Consider the following 22,500-nt stretch of genomic DNA (forward strand, 5'->3'; position numbering starts at 1 on the left):
TGTAGAAGGGGAAAAAAAAAAAAAAAAAAAGAGAAACGAACATCATCCTCTATCCTAATTGTTCATACATCTGGCACGCCACATTCTCTCCAGAAACTCTTTCACCGCCTCAATCATCCTTTCATTCGCCTCTGTACACAGTCCCAGCAACAACACCATCCATTCCTTTCCTGTCTTCTCCACTCTTTCATTCCTATCATGCCCTAACTCAGTCAGTATCACTTGCATCATCTCATTCCTGTCTCTGACATACTTCACACACTCCAGCACCACATGTTCCACCGTCTCATCCTCTCCCGTGTCACACATCTGGCACACTTTGCTGCGGGACTCAGACCACCTGTAACTCCTTGCATTCACATCCATACACTGTGCCCTCGCTCGGAAGAGAAGATCACCGCCCAGGCTTCCATCATACCACCTTTCATACCTCGGGGCCCCTTTCTCCTTGTACCATTCCAGGGTCTTCTTTCTTTCCATCTCATTCTTCCATTCATTCAGTCCCACACATTTCACTTTGTTTATCTCATTCTTCCAGTTTCTCACATCCCATTCAGCTCCCACTGTGCCTCCTCTTGTTACCTCCCATTCACTCTCATTTTGATTCCTCCCAGCCATTCTTATCGCCCACACAACTTGCAACCCATTCCTGGAATCCTTGCAATCCAAATTTACTCATTTACACATGAGCACCTGCATGCACCACAGTTGCATACAGCTCCACTGGGGTAAATATTAAATACCACAATCTGCGCTGCTCACGAAACAACATAAGGATGATTTTTTTTATTTCATTTTATTTATTTATTTTTTTCTTGGGGGGAGAGCTATTTTACTTGATATTTTCTTTCTGATAACTTCTGATGCGGCCTACTTTTGTGAGAAATCTTACAAACTAACCCCACCATATATATATATATATATATATATATATATATATATATATATATATATATATATATATATATATATATATATATATATATATATATATATATGGTGGGGTTAGTTTGTAAGTTTTCTCACAAAAGTAGGCCACATCAGAAGTTACCAGAAAGAAAATATAAAGTAAAATAGCTCTCCCCCCAAAAAAAAAAAATAATAAATAAATAAAATAAAATAAAATAAATAAATAAAATTAAATACAATAAAATCATCTTTATGGTGTTTCGTGAGCAGCGCAGATTGTGGTATTTAATGTCTACCCCAGTGGAGCTGTATGCAGCTGTGATGCATGCAGGTGGTCATGTGTAAATGAGTTTTCGAGAGCACCTGTGGAGAGAGAGAGAGAGAGAGAGAGAGAGAGAGAGAGACGCTGGCTGGTCAGATTGGTCTTAAAATAAATATTTCTGATGCATTATATATATATGTATATATATTTTTTTTGTAGCATAAATATATCTGCTAAATGCACACACTGAGACCAGCAGATCTTGCCCGTCAGCACAATGGAGCTGGCCGGGGTTGCGGCGTGTAGCGGGAGACCCTCCCATCGCGAGATGGGCCACGGGGCGGATCGAAGCGTCAACATCACGGGCGGGATGGCACTGGCACTGGCAGCGGTGGGCTGAGCAGGGTGAGTCTCCCAGCGATGATTGACTGTTGGGTTTTAGTTAACTCATTAGTTTTTGTCAGCTCAATGCTTGTGATGGAAGCCACAAAGATGCCGTGCAACAGATGCAGAATGAACACAGGATTATTAGACATATTAACTCTGTAATGTTCGCCACACACAAAACCCGAGGCATGCCCACTGGTTACTTGACATGTTTGGTGCTGTGGCTGAGGCAGGATGGGTAGTGTGACACAGTTATGGAAATCGTTTCCGTTTCCAACCCCTGCCGTCATTCGCCTCCGAGGAGTGAAAGTACAGCGATGCTGCGTAACTTGCAGTGTAGGCAGCTCATCCAACCTGCCAGCCAGCCACACAAGTGCTGATGACGTGTTTTCTTGGCGTCTTAAGGTAGTACCAATACAAAATATAGCAGACAGCGGCAAGCAAGAAGTTAAGAGTTAGTGATTTACCAGCCATTAGTGGCACAACTCTGTATTATGTGGTTAGTAAACCATAAACATAACTGAGCTAATGAAGGATCTGCAGCTGTGTTGTGTTAAAGGCTCTTTACTAATATCTGTAAAAGACAGTTATAGACCTTTAGGTGGGCAGAACTTTTTTTTCTTTTACTACCAAGTATATCTGTAAATGTAGGAAAAAAAAAGTTCTCTTCCCACCTGTATTAAGCATCCTCATAAAGAGGAAAGTGTCATGATTCCCTACTTTGACTTTATCACAGGGCATGGTCCATGAAGAGAGAAAGTTGGTCAAGGAAACCTTGAACCTTTTTCTTTTTCTTATTCTTATGACATTAGTGAGAGAGAGAGAGAGAGAGAGAGAGAGAGAGAGAGAGAGAGAGAGAGAGAGAGAGAGAGAGATTTAATAATCCAGGTATTTCTCAAGATACATATTACATGTTTCATATGTTTTATGCAGAGCTGATTTATCATGAATTTAAAAGATTTTCAAAGTATGCTGTTTGATCCACCTGTATTCTTGACATACAAAGTCTAAAGATCATCTAATTAATGAGTCTATTTGTTATTTTGTGTGAGAATCCAAGTTGGTCATGCAGCTCCAGTTTCAAAAAGAAAAGTGATAGGTACATTAAATTATATTTCTGATTAATGAACTCTTTCTAGACTCCATCTTGTTCTTGACCTTTCAGACATCGAGAACAAAGGTGATTGCTGTAGCCTTGGAGTGTATAGACCCGTGATCTCCTTAATGTGTTCATACAGTCAGCAGATTGGAAGGTGCATGGTACCCTAGTCTTAACTGGTGTAGCTGACTTCAGAGTGTAATTGTTATGGTGTTGGTGAGTAGCATTAGTATTCTGTGACAGTTGTTCTGCATAATATGTTTGAAAGCTGTATGGCAGAAGCCAAAATATAGTTACACTTGTATGGATGAATAAAAAAGGGAGGGTTAGTAGTACATAGCTTGTGATTATTGTATGCAGTTCTTATATTTACCATGTAGTATATAAAGGAGATAATGAGTGGATTTCTGTTTGGTGATCGTGCAGTTCTTCATGGCTCTCACAACTTGAGTAGAATGTTGTGGAATCACAGTTTTAAAAGAATCTGCATTGTATCTCTGATATTCAAAGGTAACTTCAGATGGGGCAGTTCACCATAGACTTTATTGTTAGTAGTATATTTGTGGCTATCCTAACTGAATTCCCAACTTTGGTGTGTGGATGGTATAGTCCATGTTGTTCAGTAACATTCAGTAAGTGATGGTAGTGCAGGATCAAAAACACCTCCAGTGTAAATGTAAAGGAAGACAAATGCAAGTGGGACTACAAAGAGATATTATTCAAAGCACTTGCCATAAAGCATTGTTTGTGAGGACTGCAGCCTCAACCTGTGCCTTGATCATTTCTGTCCCATTTCTGAGTGAATGAAGTCATTCTTTGTTAAGCTGGACCCATTATCAACTGATATGAAAGACTTTTCAAGCTAAGCTCACTCAAAATTAATAGTGAGTACTTTATTTAGTTTAATTGTAAGTTAATTTTTGGTAAACTGAATCCTTCAAGAAGCTATGTATCTAGCTTGCATATATGGTATCTCTACAGCCATATGTATGTGTGGTGGTATGAGTGAGTTCTTCCCAGTCAAAATAGGTTTGTATTAGGGTTGTGTAATGTCTCTGTGATTGTTCAGTTTGTATATGAATAATATGTTAAAGAGAGTAAATATGATTATGTTAGGCAGAGGCCTTAGTTTCATCATTGGGGAGGAAAGGGTATGGGATCTGAGTCAGCTACTATTTGCTGAATGACACAGCTCTGGTGACTGACTCAAAGAGGAAGTTGAAAAGACTGGTGCAGAAGTTTGGGCATGATTGTAGGTGAAAGGATCTAAAGGTGAAATGCTTGAGGGAGATAGGTAGTGAAGTGATGGATGTAAGGGTAAATGTTGGACAACTGGAAGAGATTAATTGTTTCAAGTATGTGGGATCAACAGTTAAATGGATGGAAGAGTAGAGACAGATGAAGTGCAGGGTGAGAGCAGGAAAAATACTTAGTGGTATGAGAATTGTTTTCAAACATAAGACACTGTGAGTGTGTGGTGCTTTGTCTTGTGAAATTGCTAGCCTGGTATATTGATAGATAGATAGGTGTCACCATTTGTTTCTGCTCTTCTTGTTGATATTTGAATGCCTGGTTTTTGTCCCTACAGCTCTATAATGTACAAATATGATATTTAGTTCAGCATTAAAAAAAAAAATAATAATAAAAAAAATAAATAAAAATAATAATAAATAAAAAATAAATAAAAATAAATAAAAATTTAACTTCATATAGGTACATACTAGAACTATATTTTATCTTATCAAATATACAGTAATGCTGTTGAGAGCAGAGTGAAAGAATTCAGAAACTTACACAAGCAAGCAAAATTCAGTGATTGATTACATTTTTTTTTTACAATAAAATGATAATTTTTTACTTGTAGACATAATTATCTAATTATAACAAGGAATATTTTTTTTTCCTTAGATCTCCTGCCATTAAGTCTAAAACTTCTAAGTCACATCAACCATGCGGTGGCAGAAGAAGTTCAAGGTTCTTCGTTGTTATATCCTCATCTTGGGCTGGCTTGGAATAATTCTGCTCTTCTGTAAGCCTCTGAGTGAAGTTAGATTTATGCAGTTATTATGAAGATAAATTGTTGGAAGTGTGTACATAACTTCTTGAACCAAATTAATTGAGACATTTCAGTAATAAGTGAATTATAAATTTTATCCCAGAATAATGAAGGATGTTAGCATGGTGTAAAGATATGTAGATAGATTCCTTAGAATATGATTTATGATAAGCTGTTGGAAAGTTATATAAATTTTTAATTAACTAATTAATTAAATTTAATATAATTTTTTTCAAGTATCTTACTGGAGGGTGGAGACAGACCCATCTCATCCACCTGCACCCCTGAAGGTCAGTGGAGGAGGTGCACCACCACCTGGTCTCCTTCAGCAAGAAAAACCACGAGCCAAGAAGCTGCGCCATCTGTGCAACCCACCGGACCGTATCCAAAGGAACCAGGAGGGTTAGTGTTTTGTGCTGATTAAGAGCTTTCTTTGTGAATACAATACTTGTTTTTGTATAGTGTATAGTAGAATATAACTTCCTTAGTTTAATCTAAGTAAAGATGCTCTAGTTGAAAAGCCATAAGAAATTTTAAAAGTATGTGTCATCTCCCAATTTTTTGGATGGATGTGCCAATCCCACTACCCATGACAATGGGGTTTATGTTAGGTTCTTTTGGTGCAGTAAGCCTTAGTGATTAACCTTTCGTCAGCTCTGAACTACAAGGCATAGAATACTTGCCAGTGAAAGGGTTTCCGATGACAAGGAATTGGAGTTCTTATGTTTCCTTATGATGAGGCAAGGCATAGAGAGGGAGGGAAATTTAAATTTTTTTGGCAAACTAATGATATGATCATTGAATATACATAGATGGGATTTTAGGAGACTACAAGGGATGAGAGTGGGAGAAAGTATATGTGAAGAAAATATGTTGCATTAGCTCTGTGTGAAACATAGATGAACAAAAAGGGTAAATGGAAGGAGGTCAGGTATTGAGAGAAGAGTGATTAAAGGAATGGTCTTTATGATGAGTTGAGAAATGTTGGGGTATATTTGGATGAGAAAAATTAATCAGATGTGAGAGGTATAAAAACAAAAAAAGACCAAGAACAGAATGGATTGACACTGTGATGAAAGTGTTTGATACAAGAGGGCTAGATACATGATGGCTGCCTGAAAGTAGATACAAGAGAGCTGTCTGTGAAACAAGGAATTGTGGTTATGCCTGATAGGAGTGAATGGAGAGTGGTCATGAATGACCAAATGGTGACATGGTCTTGATAGCCTTGATGAGAGGTTTGCCCTCTGGTGGTCCAATTGTGTGATCAGGTTGGATGCATGAAAGGGATGGGTCTATTGTGGTGTTGTTGTCAGGTGTTGATGCTTTACAGTTAATCCAAAGCAGTATGGTTAATGAGGATTGGTCCTCTTCCCCTATGCAGCCTAGGAGATGAGATTTGTGGTACTGCTTTTGGACAAGACTGTGACAGTGTGTACATGTGGATATCTATTATCATGTAGTCTTCTTAGCTGGTATGTCAGCTTGGTATATAGATGCACTGTTTGGAGCATAAAAGGAGATCCCTTTATTATCATAGATTGCAATTCTGAAAACATGTAAACTTAAAAAATCATTAAAAAAAAATATGAATAAATCCCTACCTAGACTTAAAAAATATCAGTAATTTTGTCATTGTTATAATTCTGAAAAGTAGGTTTCATGTTAACCTGGGTCATATTTTATTGTCTAATGGCAGCCAGACATGCCACATAGTATGACTGTCATTTGCTTTGCTTTCAAAGTCCTTCATCAGAACATCATACCATGTCTGCTTTGGTCTGTCTATTAGTACTCACCATTTGATTTCATATGATGCAGTATATTTATCCACATCACTTTATTAAAGCACTTAACCTTAAGTCCTCTTCTTATTTTCTCGCTCTCGTCATTTCTTGTAATAGCATTGTATTGCACAACCATTATATGCTCTTTTCCATATACTTGAGCCTTTTCACATCATATTCATTAACAGGTTGAATTGTATTAACATAAAGGTAGATATGTGACATATAGTCTTCTTTTCATCTGTAAGGAAAGCACTCATTATTAGAAGAGAATTAAGTTCTTAAACTTCTACCAACTCTTTCTATAAAAGTTAGCTTTTTATATCTCTTGTTACTTCACAGCACTTATCTTGAGCTTCTGAAATAGGTAAGGTTAGTACACAGTTTTTAGAATGAATGTAATATCTTCTCATGTCACTGATGAAATCTGTCTTTCAGGAGTGTTACCATCCCAGTATCAGCTGAGTGGAGTGGTGATCTTACTGAGACATGGGGACCGTGGACCATTAATACACGTGAGAAACTTATCCAACATCAATTGTGGCCATCACAGCTATGGCACTCCTACTTACAAGAAGTATGTGGGAGACATACTTAATGTGTCCCGTACCAATACTTATGTCAACTTTGTAGGCCCATTTGTAAGGTTTCCATTGCTACCTCCTCCATCTCACTGTGGTCTGGGGCATCTCACCCCACAAGGTGTATTGCAGCATTTACAGTTAGGCAGAGTGCTCAGGCAAGTTTATCTCAGTGAGCTCAACTTGCTGAGTAACCACTGGGAAGAGGAAGATATTTTAGTGTATTGCACTAAATTTCGCAGAACGTTCCAGAGTGTATTAGCCTTTCTTTACTCCTTCCTCCCAGACTTTAACATCTCTAAGGTTCGTCTGCAGGAGGGGAAAGGCATTAGCTTCTGTGGAGAGGACTGTCACTGTGAACAGTCTGACTACTTTGACCAAAGGTACGAACAGGAAAGACGGGACTATCGCAGGTCACATCCAGGCATTGTGGATTTAGTTCATCGGGTTAACCCATTAGTGAGGGATGGTGAGGAAATCAGTAATCCCATTACGATGCGAGATGCTTTGTTGTCCTATGTATGTCATGGCGCCTCACTTCCCTGTGTGGATGGTCGATGTGTGAAGGTTGAGGATGTAACAGGCCTTGTGTCATATGAAGAGTGGGAGGGGCGGCAGAAGCGTACCTCCTCCCAGCGTAAAGCAGCCAAGCTGAAGATGTATGGGTTACTTAAGAGTATCACAGGAGTTGTAAACAGCATGATGGAAGACAGTCATCCTCGTGTGGTGGTGTACTCTGGCCATGACCGCACTCTCAAGTACCTTTTGGACACTCTTGGTATACCAAACTACCAATTGCCCCACTATGCTTCCAGACTGGTGCTGGAGCTGTACCAAAACACCTCTACCACTCCTGGTCCAGATTATCATGCTACATACTTCTTCAGAATGGTGTATAATGGGAAAGACATTACTAAATTTATCCCCTTCTGTGACAGTATAACTATAAGGCAGCTGAAGTCAGGTAGTGTGAAGCGTGGTGCCATCAGCTTGTGCAGTGTTAGCAAGTTGGTGAATTTTCTCAGGCCAGATGTGTACTTCAAGGAATTTAATGCAGCTTCTTTCAGAGATGCCTGCCATAAATGAAATTCTTATAAGTAATGCTCTTGAGAGATAGTTGAATGACAGTTTCTTTGACTATTTTGTCCTGGCCTTTTTAAAGCCAAAGTTGAACTATAAGGATGAAAAGCAGGCATCTATATTTGTCCCATTGGTTCTTTTAGGATGCATTTTAAGGGAGCTGTCATCATGCCTCATTGTATTTCTAGTCCAAATAACATGTTTTGCTTTTTACAGTGATTTTATTTTTATATGATTCATCATATCAGTATTAAAGGAAAGATCTTAGTCATTAATATTGTATACAACAGCTGTAGATGATTTTGAGAATTTTATAGTATAATTTATAAATGTGTAAAAATATGAGAGCTGTTCAGATTTTGTTACTTACATGTTAGTCTCTGTACAGGTCAAATCAAGAGCTCCTGCAAACACTGGCAGCTACACTCAGTTTTGTTTTAGGCAATTTCAAGGATGGCATGAAATCTTGACCTTTCATTTGAGATTTTCTCAAAGAATTTGATGAAAGGTGGATATGCCTTTTCCAATTCAGTTGAGTATTTCAAGATTATTTCCCAATATTCACATCAGGTGCCCAGTTGTGAGCCAGATGGAGGAACTCATCTAACATTCTAGTGTGAACTATGTGTATAGGAGGCAAGTTGCCAAATGTTTAGTGCAATTCCTGGGTGTCCAATCTGGGGAAGCCTGACTGAGAGTTGGTCTTTAGGGAGACTTTGATCACCTTTTCTATTGCTTCTAAAATGCTAACATAATTGCATTAAGTTTTGACTAATTTGTGGAAGATATGCTGCCTTGCTGAGGGTTGCCTAGGGACATTGGGGATGTTCTGGGTAAAACTGCTGTCACCATGTATTCCAGGGTGAATGGAAATACTGGTAGAATAGAAATATTTATACATTGTACAGGGCAGTGTGCAGTGGAGTGGCTTGCAGATGTGTGGTCGACCTCTGAGGCAAGGCCAAGCTAACTCACGAGCAGAGCTTGAGTGTGGGACTCTGTAGTGGACTCAGCTGCTGAAAGCAGCTTACAGGATGGCACAGAGGCTGACACAGTCAGACTGAAAGGGATCTGCTCACTGCTGCCAGAGGGTGGAGTAAATCTGTTTGGTTTGGAGGCAGTGTTGTCCAGAAAGGAACCATCTGCTGACAGGTATACCAGATCTCCCATGGATGATCTTTTGCTTGCTGGTGCTGAGGGAAGGGCAGAGGAGCAGTCATCCAGTGTCATGAGCGGCACTGTCTCTTGCTACCGTTTGCGGCGTTGACTTGGAGAACCAGGTGTGGTCAGTGAGGAGAATTCTGTTGTGGACTTAGCATACTGGTATTCACTTCTTCAAAAAGATGCAAGGTTTCACCAGGTGGTGCCCCCATGTGTACAACTCTGTCTTCACAATGTGTGCCTTAGGTGGACAGTCAGGAGGCTTCTCATTTCACAGTTTAGTCTTCAAACATCACATGTGTTGCCTGTTGGTCCTCCAGGATTGTGTTCGAGCTTTTGTTTTGAGTGACCACATCCTTCATCTGGCTGTGATTCTTTTCCTAGAATCCCACCAGCACTATTTGCAGGTTTTAGAAGACTTTCAACTTGTATTTGGCCATGGACTCTGTGGTGGCCAGGCGTTCACCTCATCACGGGCGCCCCAGGCAATGTACACCCAATCGTCATTCATGATGGGGATATTGAAGGTGTTGGTGTATTGGTATTTCTCTCCAATAGTATGTCACAGCATCTATGATTCTTCAAACTCCCACCTGTGTAGTGGACCAACTTCAGTAGCCTGCAAACTTCATTCTCCTTTCTAAATCCCATGAAGACTAGAACAGGATCTTTCAGGAGATGGCAGAAGACAGTTCGCCTCAGTTAGGTGAGCACTCCATTTGAAGAAAGTTGTATTAGTTCTGGCTTCCTTAGTATTGTAATTCCTGCTGTGTTGAGTTCTTGAAACACCAGTCTCTCAAAATCACTTTGAACAGAATACATGCAATAGGTTGAGTCCAACACACATTCCTTCTGCATTTCTGATGTCACCACAGTAACATTAAACTTCTTAGCTGGGTCTATCATCTCTGTGTCATCTGCATGGCTCTCAACTAAACAGATACAGGAACCCCCACTTGGCTCTATATCTTAACTTGCTATTGTGATGTTATTAAGCACAGCACACATCTGGGAATACTCAGCCATTTTTTGATGAGTCTAATATCAAACAACTCTCACTGTGACAGACACTGCTGTTGTTTTCCTCTTATTTTCTCATCTTCTCCTTTATCTCTCTCTCTCTCTCTCTCTCTCTCTCTCTCTCTCTCTCTCTCTCTCTCTCTCTCTCTCTCTCTCTCTCTCTCTCTCTCTCTCTCTCTCTCTCTCTCTCTCTCTCTCTCTCTCTCTCTCTCTCTCTCTCTCTCTCTCTCTCTCTCTCTCTCTCTCTCTCTCTCTCTCTCTCTCTCTCTCTCTCTCTCTCTCTCTCTCTCTCTCTCTCTCTCTCTCTCTCTCTCTCTCTCTCTCTCTCTCTGGTGTTCTCTAACTATATGGTGTCAATGTGCCATGTGTGGGAACTTGGTAATAAATGTAAATGTTCAAGGGTTTAAGGCAGTATTTTCAGACCTGGCATTTAAACTGTGTCCTTTTGTGATGTCAGTGTTTTCCCTCTATTCTGACATCATGGCTTGTGTGAGCCTTGTGATTGGCCACTGCTCATATCACATGCTTTTCTGCCTCTGTGATGGGCTTAGGCACTGTATTCTTTCCCATACTTTTTGCTGATGTCCCCTACTCATCTTCTAAGTGAATGAATACTATGCTGTGATGTCATTGTTTAGTGAAGTGTTGGTGTCTCATGTCTTACACAGCTAATCACACATTTCATTTTTACACATATATTTTACATTAGCTTGTCATACATTCCTGCTCTTATCATTATTATTATTATTATTGTGTCTTTTGCTCAGACAATACATGCACACATACATGCATTTATGCCTTTATTATTTTTTTCTTGCTTGTGACCTGAGTGTCATTCAAGGTACCCTGTGGTCACATCTTGTTCAGCATGAGGTCATGCTGAGGTATGGCTGAGCTATGTGTAAGTCTTTGTTCTCCTGTGTGGACTGCTTCTGTTGCAGCCCACCACATCATCCTGCACTCAGGCTCTGCTTACCAATTGCCCTTGCCTAGCCTCTGGGGTTGGCTGTGTAGTTGCATGCTGCTCCACTACATGCTACCCTGTACACTCCAGTCTTATTACACAGCCTACTCTACACCTTTGTTTCCATTCATCCCCCCTCCCCCTGGAACACATGGTGACAGCAGTTCCACCCGGAATACTTGTATTATATTACAGTAAGACTGCATAAGTCATATTTTATGGGGCTCAAGGATGAAAGCTTGACTTATCAATGCCTGCCCCCTATGGGGGAAATTGAGCCTCTTTACTACCAGAAATATTTGATGTTGTTAGTGCCTAGAAATAGTGTAACTTGCCTTTTTTTGTGGAGATTTTGGTTACTGGGAAAAGTTAGTACTAAATGAAATCCGAATTTTCTCAAGGTCTAGGGAAGCTACATTTGTGACAAGTATTATATGTATAAGTTAGTTTTGAATTATCATTTAAGTGCATTGATAATACTGTGTTGCCATTCATCAGCTACTGTACTATAATGATATACTAATTTAGTTTTAGAAACTGCACACTATGGTTCTGACTGCAGGCAGCCATTAGTTTAATCTAGTCTGTCCTTAGGGACTTTCTGCCTTAAGTATGTCCAGCTTAGGGGCTCTTACTTTATATTTACATTGTTAGGGAAAGGTATAGTGTATATCCTTTTATATGAATTGCAACCTTTAGGAGATTATGACTGGATTTAGCCTTATAATGTAATTTCATAGCAGTGATTGCCATGTTTTTATTGGAATGGGAGTAATGTAAGTTCCTTTTAACAGTAAGACATATTTGGTCTGTCCTTTTGTTTCCCATATGGTAACAGAAATCTATGGATGTGATGATGAGATGTGGAGATTTGATGAGTGAAAATGGATATGTGATAGATAGAGTTCAGTTACTTGCAGGTAGACTTCTAGAATTGCCTTGAGCTGTTTTGACTGAATGGTAAGCTTTTGTGCAAATCATAGGATGTGTTATATTAAGGCTCCACAGAATGACATGTCATCTGCCTGGAAATGTAACATTATCAGTCACACACAAATATTGTATCAGGCCTCATGTTGTAAGAGCCATGTCTAGTTGATCACATCACACTTCAAAGTAGCTGTGGCATTATCAACTCCATGCTCAGGCTTTGTGTACATATATTAGGAGAGGCCTTTCCTGTGTACCTCCATGATGCTTTTCATTCACATTATCAAGATAATTAAATTAGGACATGGTTCTGTTTGGGCTGTGGGAGCCATTGTATTTATCTGTCTATTGATTCTTATCTTTCATATCTCTTTCCTTGTAAGAACTTCCTAGAAAGGTTAAACTATGACACACATGCATGCACAAATAACTCTTGCACTGTTTATTCTTTCCCTATCTTCTTTTCTTTCTTTTAAATACATTATTTTACTTCACCCTCATATCACTTCTTTATTTTAATCCCTAACAGAGATTTAACTGGTTCAGTCTTGTCACTTCTTTGGGCACACAAGATCCTGTTATGATTCATCCAACCTTTCACTTTGTAATTCATACTCTTGGTCATTCAAGAAGCCCACCTTCACTGTAAATTCTCCTTTGTTGTATTTTCTTACAATTGGTTAGAGTTATGTATTACATTTGCTATATTTTAATGCTCCCAGGGGAAGTTGGATTATCTATAGCAAACCAGATGTCATGATTGTTGTAATATTCACCAAGCTAGATGTCATGGTTGTTGTAGATGAGGGATCCTGAAAGGGCCCCTCAGTATCAACTTTCAGGGATGTATGGGATTATCCAAAGGGTTGATAAATTTCTAAGGATGAATTGGTGGTTAGTAGAATTACAGAAAAATCAGTAGAGGTCAGTTGGCAGTTGGTCCATGTCTTAGGGTCCCTGTAGAGCTCCTTGTCAGTCATTAGCTATCGTGATGGTGTGGTTGCTGGTGGCCAGGCAGCATATGTAGGATGGTCAGCCACCAGCAAGACCAGCCATGTAGGTGGTGTCCATGAGCAGTAATATTGTTACTTAAAGTAGTACTTATCAGGGTTTTTTTTTTTTTTTTTTTTTTTTTTTTTTTTTTTTTTTTTTTTTTTAATACATGATTGGGGAACGATGGATGATTCAAAACTTCATGAAGGGGTTGATGAATTGAAGAATTTGGAAATCCTTGCTGTATATGGTAGCAAGCTTGATGTCATGGTTACTATAAACTATAATAAACCAGATATCTTGGTTGATATAAGATATAGCAACCAGATTTCAAGATTACTGTAAACTATAAAATGCCAGATGTTGTGGTTGGTTCTAAAATTATAGTAAGCAGTTTGTTAGTTGTTTTCCAGGTTAAGGGTTTTCATGCACCTTTGTTCAGAATGCAAGGAGATGCAAATCACCAGATACAGTAGTGTGTATATATTATATATATATATATATATATATATATATATATATATATATATATATATATATATATATATATATATATATATATATATATATATATATATATATATATATATATATATATATATATATATATATATATATATATATATATTTTTTTTTTTTTTTTTTTTTCCCACAGGATACATTTCCCTTTCATCTTTTGCAATAGTCATACTAGTCTTTTAATGTTTAGGCAAAGGGATCTGTGCTGTACACAAGATGCACAATGTTCCTGGCACTCACACAGTGTTGGTCTTTTGGAAGCATGAGTATTGTGATTGACTTAGTATGTGTTCCATTTAACTTGTAAGAGGGACTTCAAAGTCCATTAGCTTTTCTTTATTTTTGACAGTATATGTATACTTGAGAAAAGTTAGAGGTAGCTTCAAGTTTTAGTCATATTGTAAGATTAGGAGTGTCCCAACAGCTATGAAGTTGGACCAAATAAATCAGTAGTTGGTAGGAAGAGGATTATTTAATACAAATAACACTTCCTGACTTTGAAGTTACAGCTGATGTAGAAATAAGCTGGTATGAATTGATAGTATTGAGGCCTCTGTATCAGATCCTTTCTATGATTTAAAATATGGAAGATGTGAGGTGGACAAGAAATCAGCCAGGTTTGAGGAAGTCCATAAATTTTCACAATAGTACCTGGAAGTTGCTAAGTTACTTTTTTCTTAACATTATAGAAACTTAGAGATATTTTTGTAGGCATTTTATGGTGTCAGAAATTCATGAACTCATTACCCACTATTTAAATGGTGTAAGGAGCCTTGAATGTGTGCACTGTTATGTAAGGAGAGATTGGGATTAGGAATTCCATCTCTTCTACATTTCCATGAACAAGGTTACAGAGCTTCAATAACAGTGCAGCTAAACAGGCATGTGTGGGTTGTGAAATGTTAGCATGAGTGGTGCATGATTGGTTGTTTTCATCTCATTGGGGGAAGCCTGTTTCTTTACCAGTAATGATAATTTTGTCTTGAATATGGACCTTCCTTCATGTGCTTATGTGGAACTGGGTTATGATGACAATAATGTGTATACATTGCCTCCACACAAAAGGTAAACACTGTCCCCAGTAACTCTTAAACAATGACATATCTTTAAGAATCTACTGGCTGTATAATTTTAGGACTTTGTAATCATAGCAGAACTTCCTGTACCAAGTCGCTACCTAAAATGCATAGCACAGAGTTACCATGTACTTTTCTGTCAGCCATGAATGTCTAACTCTTGAGAGAGAGAGAGAGAGAGTCTGGAGTGACTAGTAAAACCATTAACCTTATATTAAGGTGACATGCCTTGCATGGCAGCATTATGTTGACTTGATAAACTTGCTTGTCATGTCATACATCCTTTGAACAACCTGTTTATCTAAAGTTTGCATTGCATTTCTCAGATGCACCACTTATTAAAGGTAAGTCAGTCACCAGATACAGTACATCCTCAATAGTTTGTGATAGAAATTGTAGTACAATGAGAAATGTATAAGTAGGTTCCCTCCCCCCAGCTCACTAGCTTAATGAAACATGAGACCGCAAGGGTAACACATTCCCAATCATGCAGGAAATAAAATAGTTGAAATTTCAGAAGAGTATATTTTCTCCATCCTATAGTAAGTTTATATATATATATATATATATATATATATATATATATATATATATATATATATATATATATATATATATATATATATATATATATATATATATATATATATATATATATATATACACACACACACACACACACACACAATACTTGTGTTCAGAGTATTAAACAACTGGCAGAAAGTATATCATGCTGCTTTGCGATAGACCATGGTCCAATACAACAGAATAAATATATGCATATTGGTATAAAGAAATTCCAATTTTCAAGCCACAAGTATTTATGTCAATGAAAACTTGAATCGGTACGAGAAGTTTTCCGCAAGGCGAGGGCAGCAGCAGCAGCAGCAGCAGCAGCACAACAAATCCGATAGCCTTCAGTCCTCTATCAGTCGGTGCGTGGCGGGGAGTCGAGTGCTCACAAACTAGCTGCTTAATTTCTCATTTCTCCCTCTTTGGTTATTCTTTACTATAAAACACGAAGCTTACCTAAAGACGGACTCGTCTCATTTACCATGCGCACGCCAAAGCCGACAAGGGAGTCCGAATGAGAATAAATAAAAACACTTGAGGCTGGTGGCAAGTGTCCGCCATATTCGTTGTGCTGCGAGAGGCACACACACAGCTGTTCTCTCCTGCATTGCCTCGCCGTGTGGAACTCCTCGTCTGTACCAGTTCCTGAAACACAAAGAAGCAGGTGCTCTCTTATGCCTATCGAAGTGTTCTGAACCCACTACAGACCAAGCCTTTGCCTCAGAAACACTCAGTAAAGTGTAAGGTGTCAAGGGGCGATATTGGATTTTCTGGTGCTGTAAATTCCTGGATCTCGTTGCCCAAGTGAGGTTGATGTTGGTGTCAGCTGTGTGAGGGAGGGGGCGACGCGCGTGTGTGGGGGCACAGGGAAGTTCGGCCAGTTGGTGCAACTCGGTCATTGATTGTGGTGGAAGAGGGAGGTGGTGGTGGTGGTGGTGCATCCGAGTGACGTTGGAGCAGGCTGGAGGTGGCGGCGCAGGGGAAGTTGCAGAAGGGTGAGGGCAGTGCAGCAAGGTGAAGGAGGAGCAGGTGCTGCAGCAGGGAGAAGGAGGGACAGGTGCAGCACTGAGTGAAGGAGGAACGTGCAGGAGCAGGGTGAAGGGCCATGGCAATGCAGCCTTCTAGCAGTGCTGTGCGAGCCTTGTCCCTGGAATACAGAGGACTCCAGGACGAGCCAGTGGAAGGCTTCTGTGTAAAGCTCCTTAAACGACGACAACTTATTCGAGTGGGAGGTGGCCATATTCGGGCCTCCGGACACGCTGTACCAGGGAGGCTACTTCAAGGTGGGTTACCAGCACAATTGGGCTACCAGGCCACGGACTCCAAAGCGGGCCAGGTAGCCTCACCTTACCTCACCTCCCGTATGTCTTACTATTCTTTGCTCTCTCTCTCTCTCTCTCTCTCTCTCTCTCTCTCTCTCTCTCTCTCTCTCTCTCTCTCTCTCTCTCTCTCTCTCTCTCTCTCTCTCTCTCTCTCACCATTTGAAGACGACTTGGATTTTGCCACCGCATTACCTTTTTTTTTTTTTTACATTTGTTTATTTACTGGTTGTCTGTTGAATTGCTGGCAGTGATTCAAGAGATATTGGTAGGTCAACCAATTTTTTTTTCTTTAATCTAATGAGACGTGTTCTCTGGTATAGTACGACTGAAATTCCTTAACACACACACACACACACACACACACCGGCGGGTGGAGAAGGTCCGGAAGTGGGCTCGGCCTTCACCATCCGTCATTAATCACTTAACGAGGTAATTAACTTCCCTCATGTTTAAAGTTTTTCATTCGATTTATTTTGAGCCTAATGCTGCAATTTCAAGTCAATTCTTCTTCTTCTTCTTCTTCTTCTTCTTCTTCTTCTTATTATTATTATTATTATTATTATTATTATTATTATTATTATTATTATTTTATTTATCTATTTATTTTTTAACATCAACATAACTGAAAAACGAAAGATGCCTGCCTGTCCTACCAGCTTGCATGACCACTGCTTGCCTAACGTTCCCTTTCTGTTATTTGATTCCTCGTCTCTCCTCTGGTAGATGAAAGGAAACAAATTCGAATGATCTTCCTCGAGCATTTGAACACTGAAGATCTCGGTTATAAGCCCAGAGAGGAATGCAGTGACAGTTCCTGCGGGCCACGCTGGTGAATGTGATATATGTATGAAGTCAAGGGTTAGTAACTTTAGAGGAAGAGTAAAATTTAGCGTGTTGATAAGGTGTGTGTGTGTGTGTGTGTGTGTGTGTGTGTGTGTGTGTGTGTGTGTGTGTGTGTGTGTCAACAGATATGCTGCACATACATATACTAATAAATAATAACAATATCCAGTTGAACAAAGTGAGGGGAGCAAAAGCATTGTTGGGCAGCGTTGCCAGTGTTGGGCTGTAGTCACGAGCAGGATGTTAGTGGGCGAGGCATTGCGTGCGTGAAGGGAAGGCGATGACCTGTCCTTGAGAGCGACGGTACAGGTAGTGGTGTGTGGTGTGTGTGGGGGAAGCGCTGCCTCACGGGACACGTGCACGGTACACACACGACGCCCAAGGTAAGGCCCTGCAGGAGAAGGAAGTGGTCTCTGTCACACCGTATCTGGCACGGGCCTTGGAGACATCTTGCAGCTCCCGCCCCCCTCCCCCCGCAGCCCTAAAAAGCCTCGTCCTCACGGCCATCACTGCGCCATACACTTTAACAACAACAACAACAGCAGCAGCAATAGTAATGTAATAGTCAAATCCTTCGTCTCTATTTGGTCTGATCACCTGGGGGTCCTTGATAAGTTCTCATAGTACCTTTTATAATATATATATTTTTTTCCATTATTTTTTTCTTCATTCTAGCGGCACGTTGACATGTTTGTTTCGTTGTTATCGTTGCGCAAACGGCACCGCATCACGTGTTCTGAAGTACCCTCCGTGTGGAGATAACGACGAAGTGTTTGTTATTCCCACAGACACACGAGTCACGGTCTTCGTAAATACAAGGGGCCCGGTGAGACAAAAGGGCCACCTGTACTTGTTATATATTCAAGGAAACAGGCAATTTACTAAACCTTAGGAACACCTTTGTAAACTGGCCTGCTAAATGAAGGAAGTATATTATTCATTTGCTTAATCTTTATGTAGTAGTAGTAATAGTAGTAGTAGTAGTAATAGAAGTAAAGTTAGTAGTAGTAGTAGTAGTAGTAGTAGTTCTCATCACCCAAGAAGTCCACGATATGTATCTCGTTTCCTTCAATATCTTCTCAGATCTACTCCACCCACCACTCCCTTCAGTCTCTCTCTCTCTCCACTGTCCTTTTTTATTACCTTAATTTACTCCATAATGGTCCTTTCTCTCTCTCTCTCTCTCTCTCTCTCTCTCTCTCTCTCTCTCTCTCTCTCTCTCTCTCTCTCTCTCTCTCTCTCTCTCTCTCTCTCTCTCTCTCTCTCTCTCTCTCTCCTATCGTTCTCGACAGTACACTATCTTCACCCCTTTTCCTCTCTTTCCATCTCCTGTTTGCACTTTCCGTCACGTTTCCTCAATAATGATCCTTTCTTTCCAATTATTCTTTCCTTCTCCTTCATCGTTATCGATAATACACATCCCTCTGCCCTCCTTTTCTATCCTTTAACCCTCATCTTGCTGCTGCTTCTCCCAATTCTTCTCTTTTCCTCCCCATTATTCCACCACCTCTCTTCCTCCAACCTTTACTTTCCTCCTTAATCACCTTGCACGTGCTAACTTCTTCCCTCTCGCTCTCTCTCTCCTAGCCTTCCTCCATCACATTACTCCTTCACTGCCTCGAGGGAAAAGGGAGGAGAAAGAAGAAGAGGAGGAGGAGGAGGAGAAGGAAGAGGGGGAGGAAACGCACGAACATAATCAATTTTGAGAGAGAGAGAGAGAGAGAGAGAGAGAGAGAGAGAGAGAGAGAGAGAGAGAGAGAGAGAGAGAGAGAGAGAGAGAGAGTTTCCTAGTTATTGACCAAGCATTATAATTATGGTACTTTTCCTTAATAGATTCATACTTTGGAATAATCGTTAATCTTTCGTCTGTTTTTACACGAGAGAGGGAACAGCGTAGAATGTAAGGAAATAGAAAGAAAAAAACATGCAATAATGAAAATAATAGTAAGAAAAATAACTAGGATAGGAAGACAACCCATGCGAGAAGAGGAGAGGGACAAAAAGGGGAAATAAAAGGGAAAAAATGAAGGCTTGCAGGACGAGGAGGAAAAAATACACGTGCTAACTTGTAATAATTATGAAAACAAAGAATAAGAACTACGATAAGATAAAAGAACGACCCATGCTAGAAGAGGAAAAGAGAGAAGGAACACTGAAGAGAGGGGAAAGAAAAGGAGAAATGGAGGCATGCAGAACGAGGAAAAAAGAGATTTATTAATAAGTAATGGTACGAAGACTGTGACGCGTTCTGAGGGTAACGGAAGGGGGGAAAAAAAAAGAAGATATCCTGGCAAGAAAGGAAAGCGGGAAACTGTGATGTTGTGTTTGGACGGAAGGAAAATAAGAATAACAACGAGTATATGAGTAAATGTATTATTGCTGTCACTTTCATGTACATTCTCTCTCTCTCTCTCTCTCTCTCTCTCTCTCTCTCTCTCTCTCTCTCTCTCTCTCTCTCTCTCTCTCTCTCTCTCTCTCTTCCTGAATAACCGACACACTTTTTTTCGTATTTCATTATTTTACTTCATTATTTTCCTACTTCCTGTTACCATCAGTTCTGAGTTGTCCTTTCCTTTTATTTATGATATTCATGATCTCCAAACTTTTCTTTCTTTCACGCTTATTTTTATTGATTGGTTCATTTTCAACTTGGGCTTCTTTATATATCTCAAGTGCGTTTTTTTTTTTTTTTTTGCGTCTTTTTCAATTCTTAGCCATGTTAACGCAGTTGCATATGTCTGCGTTAATTTTTTGTTTTGTTTTTTTGTTTCCCACTTCTTTCATCCCAAGCACACCAGCGTTTCTTATTATTTTTCCGTTTTTTGTTTTCCTTAAAGTTTCAGCACACGTCACTGTCTTTGTTTCCCTATAGCTATTATAATCAGTTTTACTTTTTTTCGCCCTTTGTGTTTTCTTTTTTTTTACTTTTTTTTATTCTTGTCTTTCCTCCGTGTTCAGTGTTTGTTCTTAGCCATTCCTTTTTTCTTTATTTTTTCCTCCTTGTTCAGTGTTCATTCTTAGTTTTATTACTCATTCTCGTACGTACAGTCATTCATTTTTTTTTCTTTCTATTTTTTTTCTCCTTGTTCAGCGTTTGTTCTTATTTTTACTACTCATTCGCGTACGTACAGCCATTCATTTTTATTCTTTCTAGTTTTTTTTTCCCCTCCGTGTTCAGTGTTTGTTTTTAATTTCATTACTCACTTAGGTACAGCCATTGGACGAAAATCAAGTATCGTTTACTTCACTTCACTCTTCGTAGTTTACTCACTCAACGTACGTAAATTACTGTCATGGATCGAAGTAGAGCAACATTCACGTCCATTTCTTCCACTTTCCCTCCGTTAACTCTTTCACTGCTGTTTTCACATGGTTCCTGAAGTACAGACCACTAAGGCATCTTTCCAAGTTCATACAGGCACCGCTAAACATTACTCTGGCGACAAAACTGGAAAATGTACTCTTTTTAAGTCTCCCTTTTTTTGTTCGTATAAGGTACTTGTCGTGGTATAGCGAAGTGCTCTTAGTGCTGGGAATTGTTCTTAAGGACCATATTCTGAAACACCACTGTTATCTCTTAACTTTCAGAAGTCTATAGTTGAAGTTACATGTTCTCTCTCTCTCTCTCTCTCTCTCTCTCTCTCTCTCTCTCTCTCTCTCTCTCTCTCTCTCTCTCTCTCTCTCTCTCTCTCTCTCTCTGGTGACCAGTTAACAAGCTTTCTACATTATCAACAGAAGAAACGCTCTTGAGAACCCGAGCAATAATCTCGGTGACCTTTGAAGATAGTCGTGGTGAAGGAGCAATGCGTTTCTTGACATGGACCTCAGCTTTCTGATATGCCAATAGCCTATCTGTCTCGTGAGGACACCCCCAGTACACCAGAGAACGTGACATCAAGCGAAGAACCTCAACACAGTGCAACTCAAGTGCGAATGTTAGAACACGTGACTTCTGATTATTTTACCACACTTAACACATTCCCTGACTGAGAGTAATATGGAACTTCCTGGTTTGGTGGTGGTGTGGTTAGTGTGCTCGACTCACAACCAAGAGATGCTGGGTCGAAGCCCGCGTCAGGCAGTTTGGGCTCGTCTCCTATCATGGTGTACCCTCTGTTATTAATCCAGCAGGGGGTAGATAGGTGATGTAAGCAGGGAGTTGTGATCTTATGGTGTGTCAGGAGGGGAAGGCTAGTGATGCTGCTCTGTGTATGTGTGTGTGTGTGTGTGTGTGTGTGTTTGTTACAGCACACACATACACGCACACACTCGCTCACTCTAAACATTCACCTCCTGCAGACGTTTCTTAAGTACAACCTTTAGATATGGTAGGTTGGTAGAGAGAGAGAGAGAGAGAGAGAGAGAGAGAGAGAGAGAGAGAGAGAGAGAGAGAGAGAGAGAGAGAGAGAGAGAGAGAGAGAGAGGTGAAGCGATCCGGTATGGCCATATTCCTACACCAAATCTATTTATGCCCTTGTGACCATTTTAAAGCACTGAATCATTATGTGAATAGACGTCATGATTATAGATAAAATAAACCGAGCCTTACATCCCTCTTCCTTCCCTCTCCTCCCTCTCCCTCCATCCCTTCCCCGCCTCCCAGCCATCCGATATCCTGTCATCTGCTTGTCAAGTTTAAATATCCCGAGAACTAGAAGTGAGAGAGAAAAAGGCTTGTGTGTAGAGAACAATTTCAACTTTCTCCTGAGTTTTGATTTCTGCAGGTAGGATAAGTGAAAAAAGATGAGTGCGGAGAGAGAGAGAGAGAGAGAGAGAGAGAGAGAGAGAGAGAGAGAGAGAGAGAGAGAGAGAGAGAGAGATTCTTGCTCAATCCGAAGGCGTAACCCTCATCCAACGTTTAAATGGTAAGGCTACTTTAAGCAGCTTAGGTACTGTTGCTGCTGCTACTACTACTACTACTACTACTACTACTACTAC

General features: G+C 39.9%; 3 protein-coding genes across 5 annotated transcripts in view; 2 read left to right on the forward strand and 1 right to left on the reverse strand.

Annotated features, from left to right (window-relative positions):
* Window positions 1-641, reverse strand: part of LOC135104162 (uncharacterized) — a 4,586-nt gene extending 3,945 nt beyond the window's left edge. The window contains exon 1 of the mRNA XM_064011240.1: window positions 1-641. This exon is cut by the window's left edge and continues 2,045 nt beyond it. The gene's annotated coding sequence lies outside the window, so the exon portion shown is untranslated.
* A 743-nt stretch (window positions 642-1,384) lies between these two features.
* On the forward strand, window positions 1,385-8,374 carry LOC135104164 (2-phosphoxylose phosphatase 1-like). Of its 3 annotated transcripts, none has more exons than XM_064011244.1 (5): window positions 1,385-1,963; window positions 2,724-2,873; window positions 4,566-4,686; window positions 4,951-5,115; window positions 6,939-8,374. In XM_064011244.1, exons 3-5 carry the CDS (start codon window positions 4,608-4,610, stop codon window positions 8,165-8,167), a joined length of 1,473 nt encoding a protein of 490 aa, XP_063867314.1. In that variant the 5' UTR covers window positions 1,385-1,963; window positions 2,724-2,873; window positions 4,566-4,607; the 3' UTR covers window positions 8,168-8,374. The 3 variants fall into 3 exon arrangements, with proteins under 3 accessions (XP_063867314.1, XP_063867313.1, XP_063867315.1); XM_064011243.1 differs by having other exon boundaries at window positions 1,385-1,576; XM_064011245.1 differs by having other exon boundaries at window positions 1,385-1,576; window positions 2,724-2,738.
* Window positions 8,375-15,731: 7,357 nt separating this feature from the next.
* Window positions 15,732-22,500, forward strand: part of LOC135104165 (ubiquitin-conjugating enzyme E2 R2-like) — a 30,492-nt gene continuing 23,723 nt past the window's right edge. The window contains 2 exon segments of the mRNA XM_064011246.1: window positions 15,732-16,592; window positions 16,594-16,680. Coding sequence (XP_063867316.1) covers window positions 16,503-16,592; window positions 16,594-16,680 — 177 coding nt within the window. The 5' untranslated portion in view covers window positions 15,732-16,502.

This window comes from Scylla paramamosain, chromosome 10 (genome assembly GCF_035594125.1).
Source record: "Scylla paramamosain isolate STU-SP2022 chromosome 10, ASM3559412v1, whole genome shotgun sequence".
Taxonomy (NCBI): domain Eukaryota; kingdom Metazoa; phylum Arthropoda; class Malacostraca; order Decapoda; family Portunidae; genus Scylla; species Scylla paramamosain.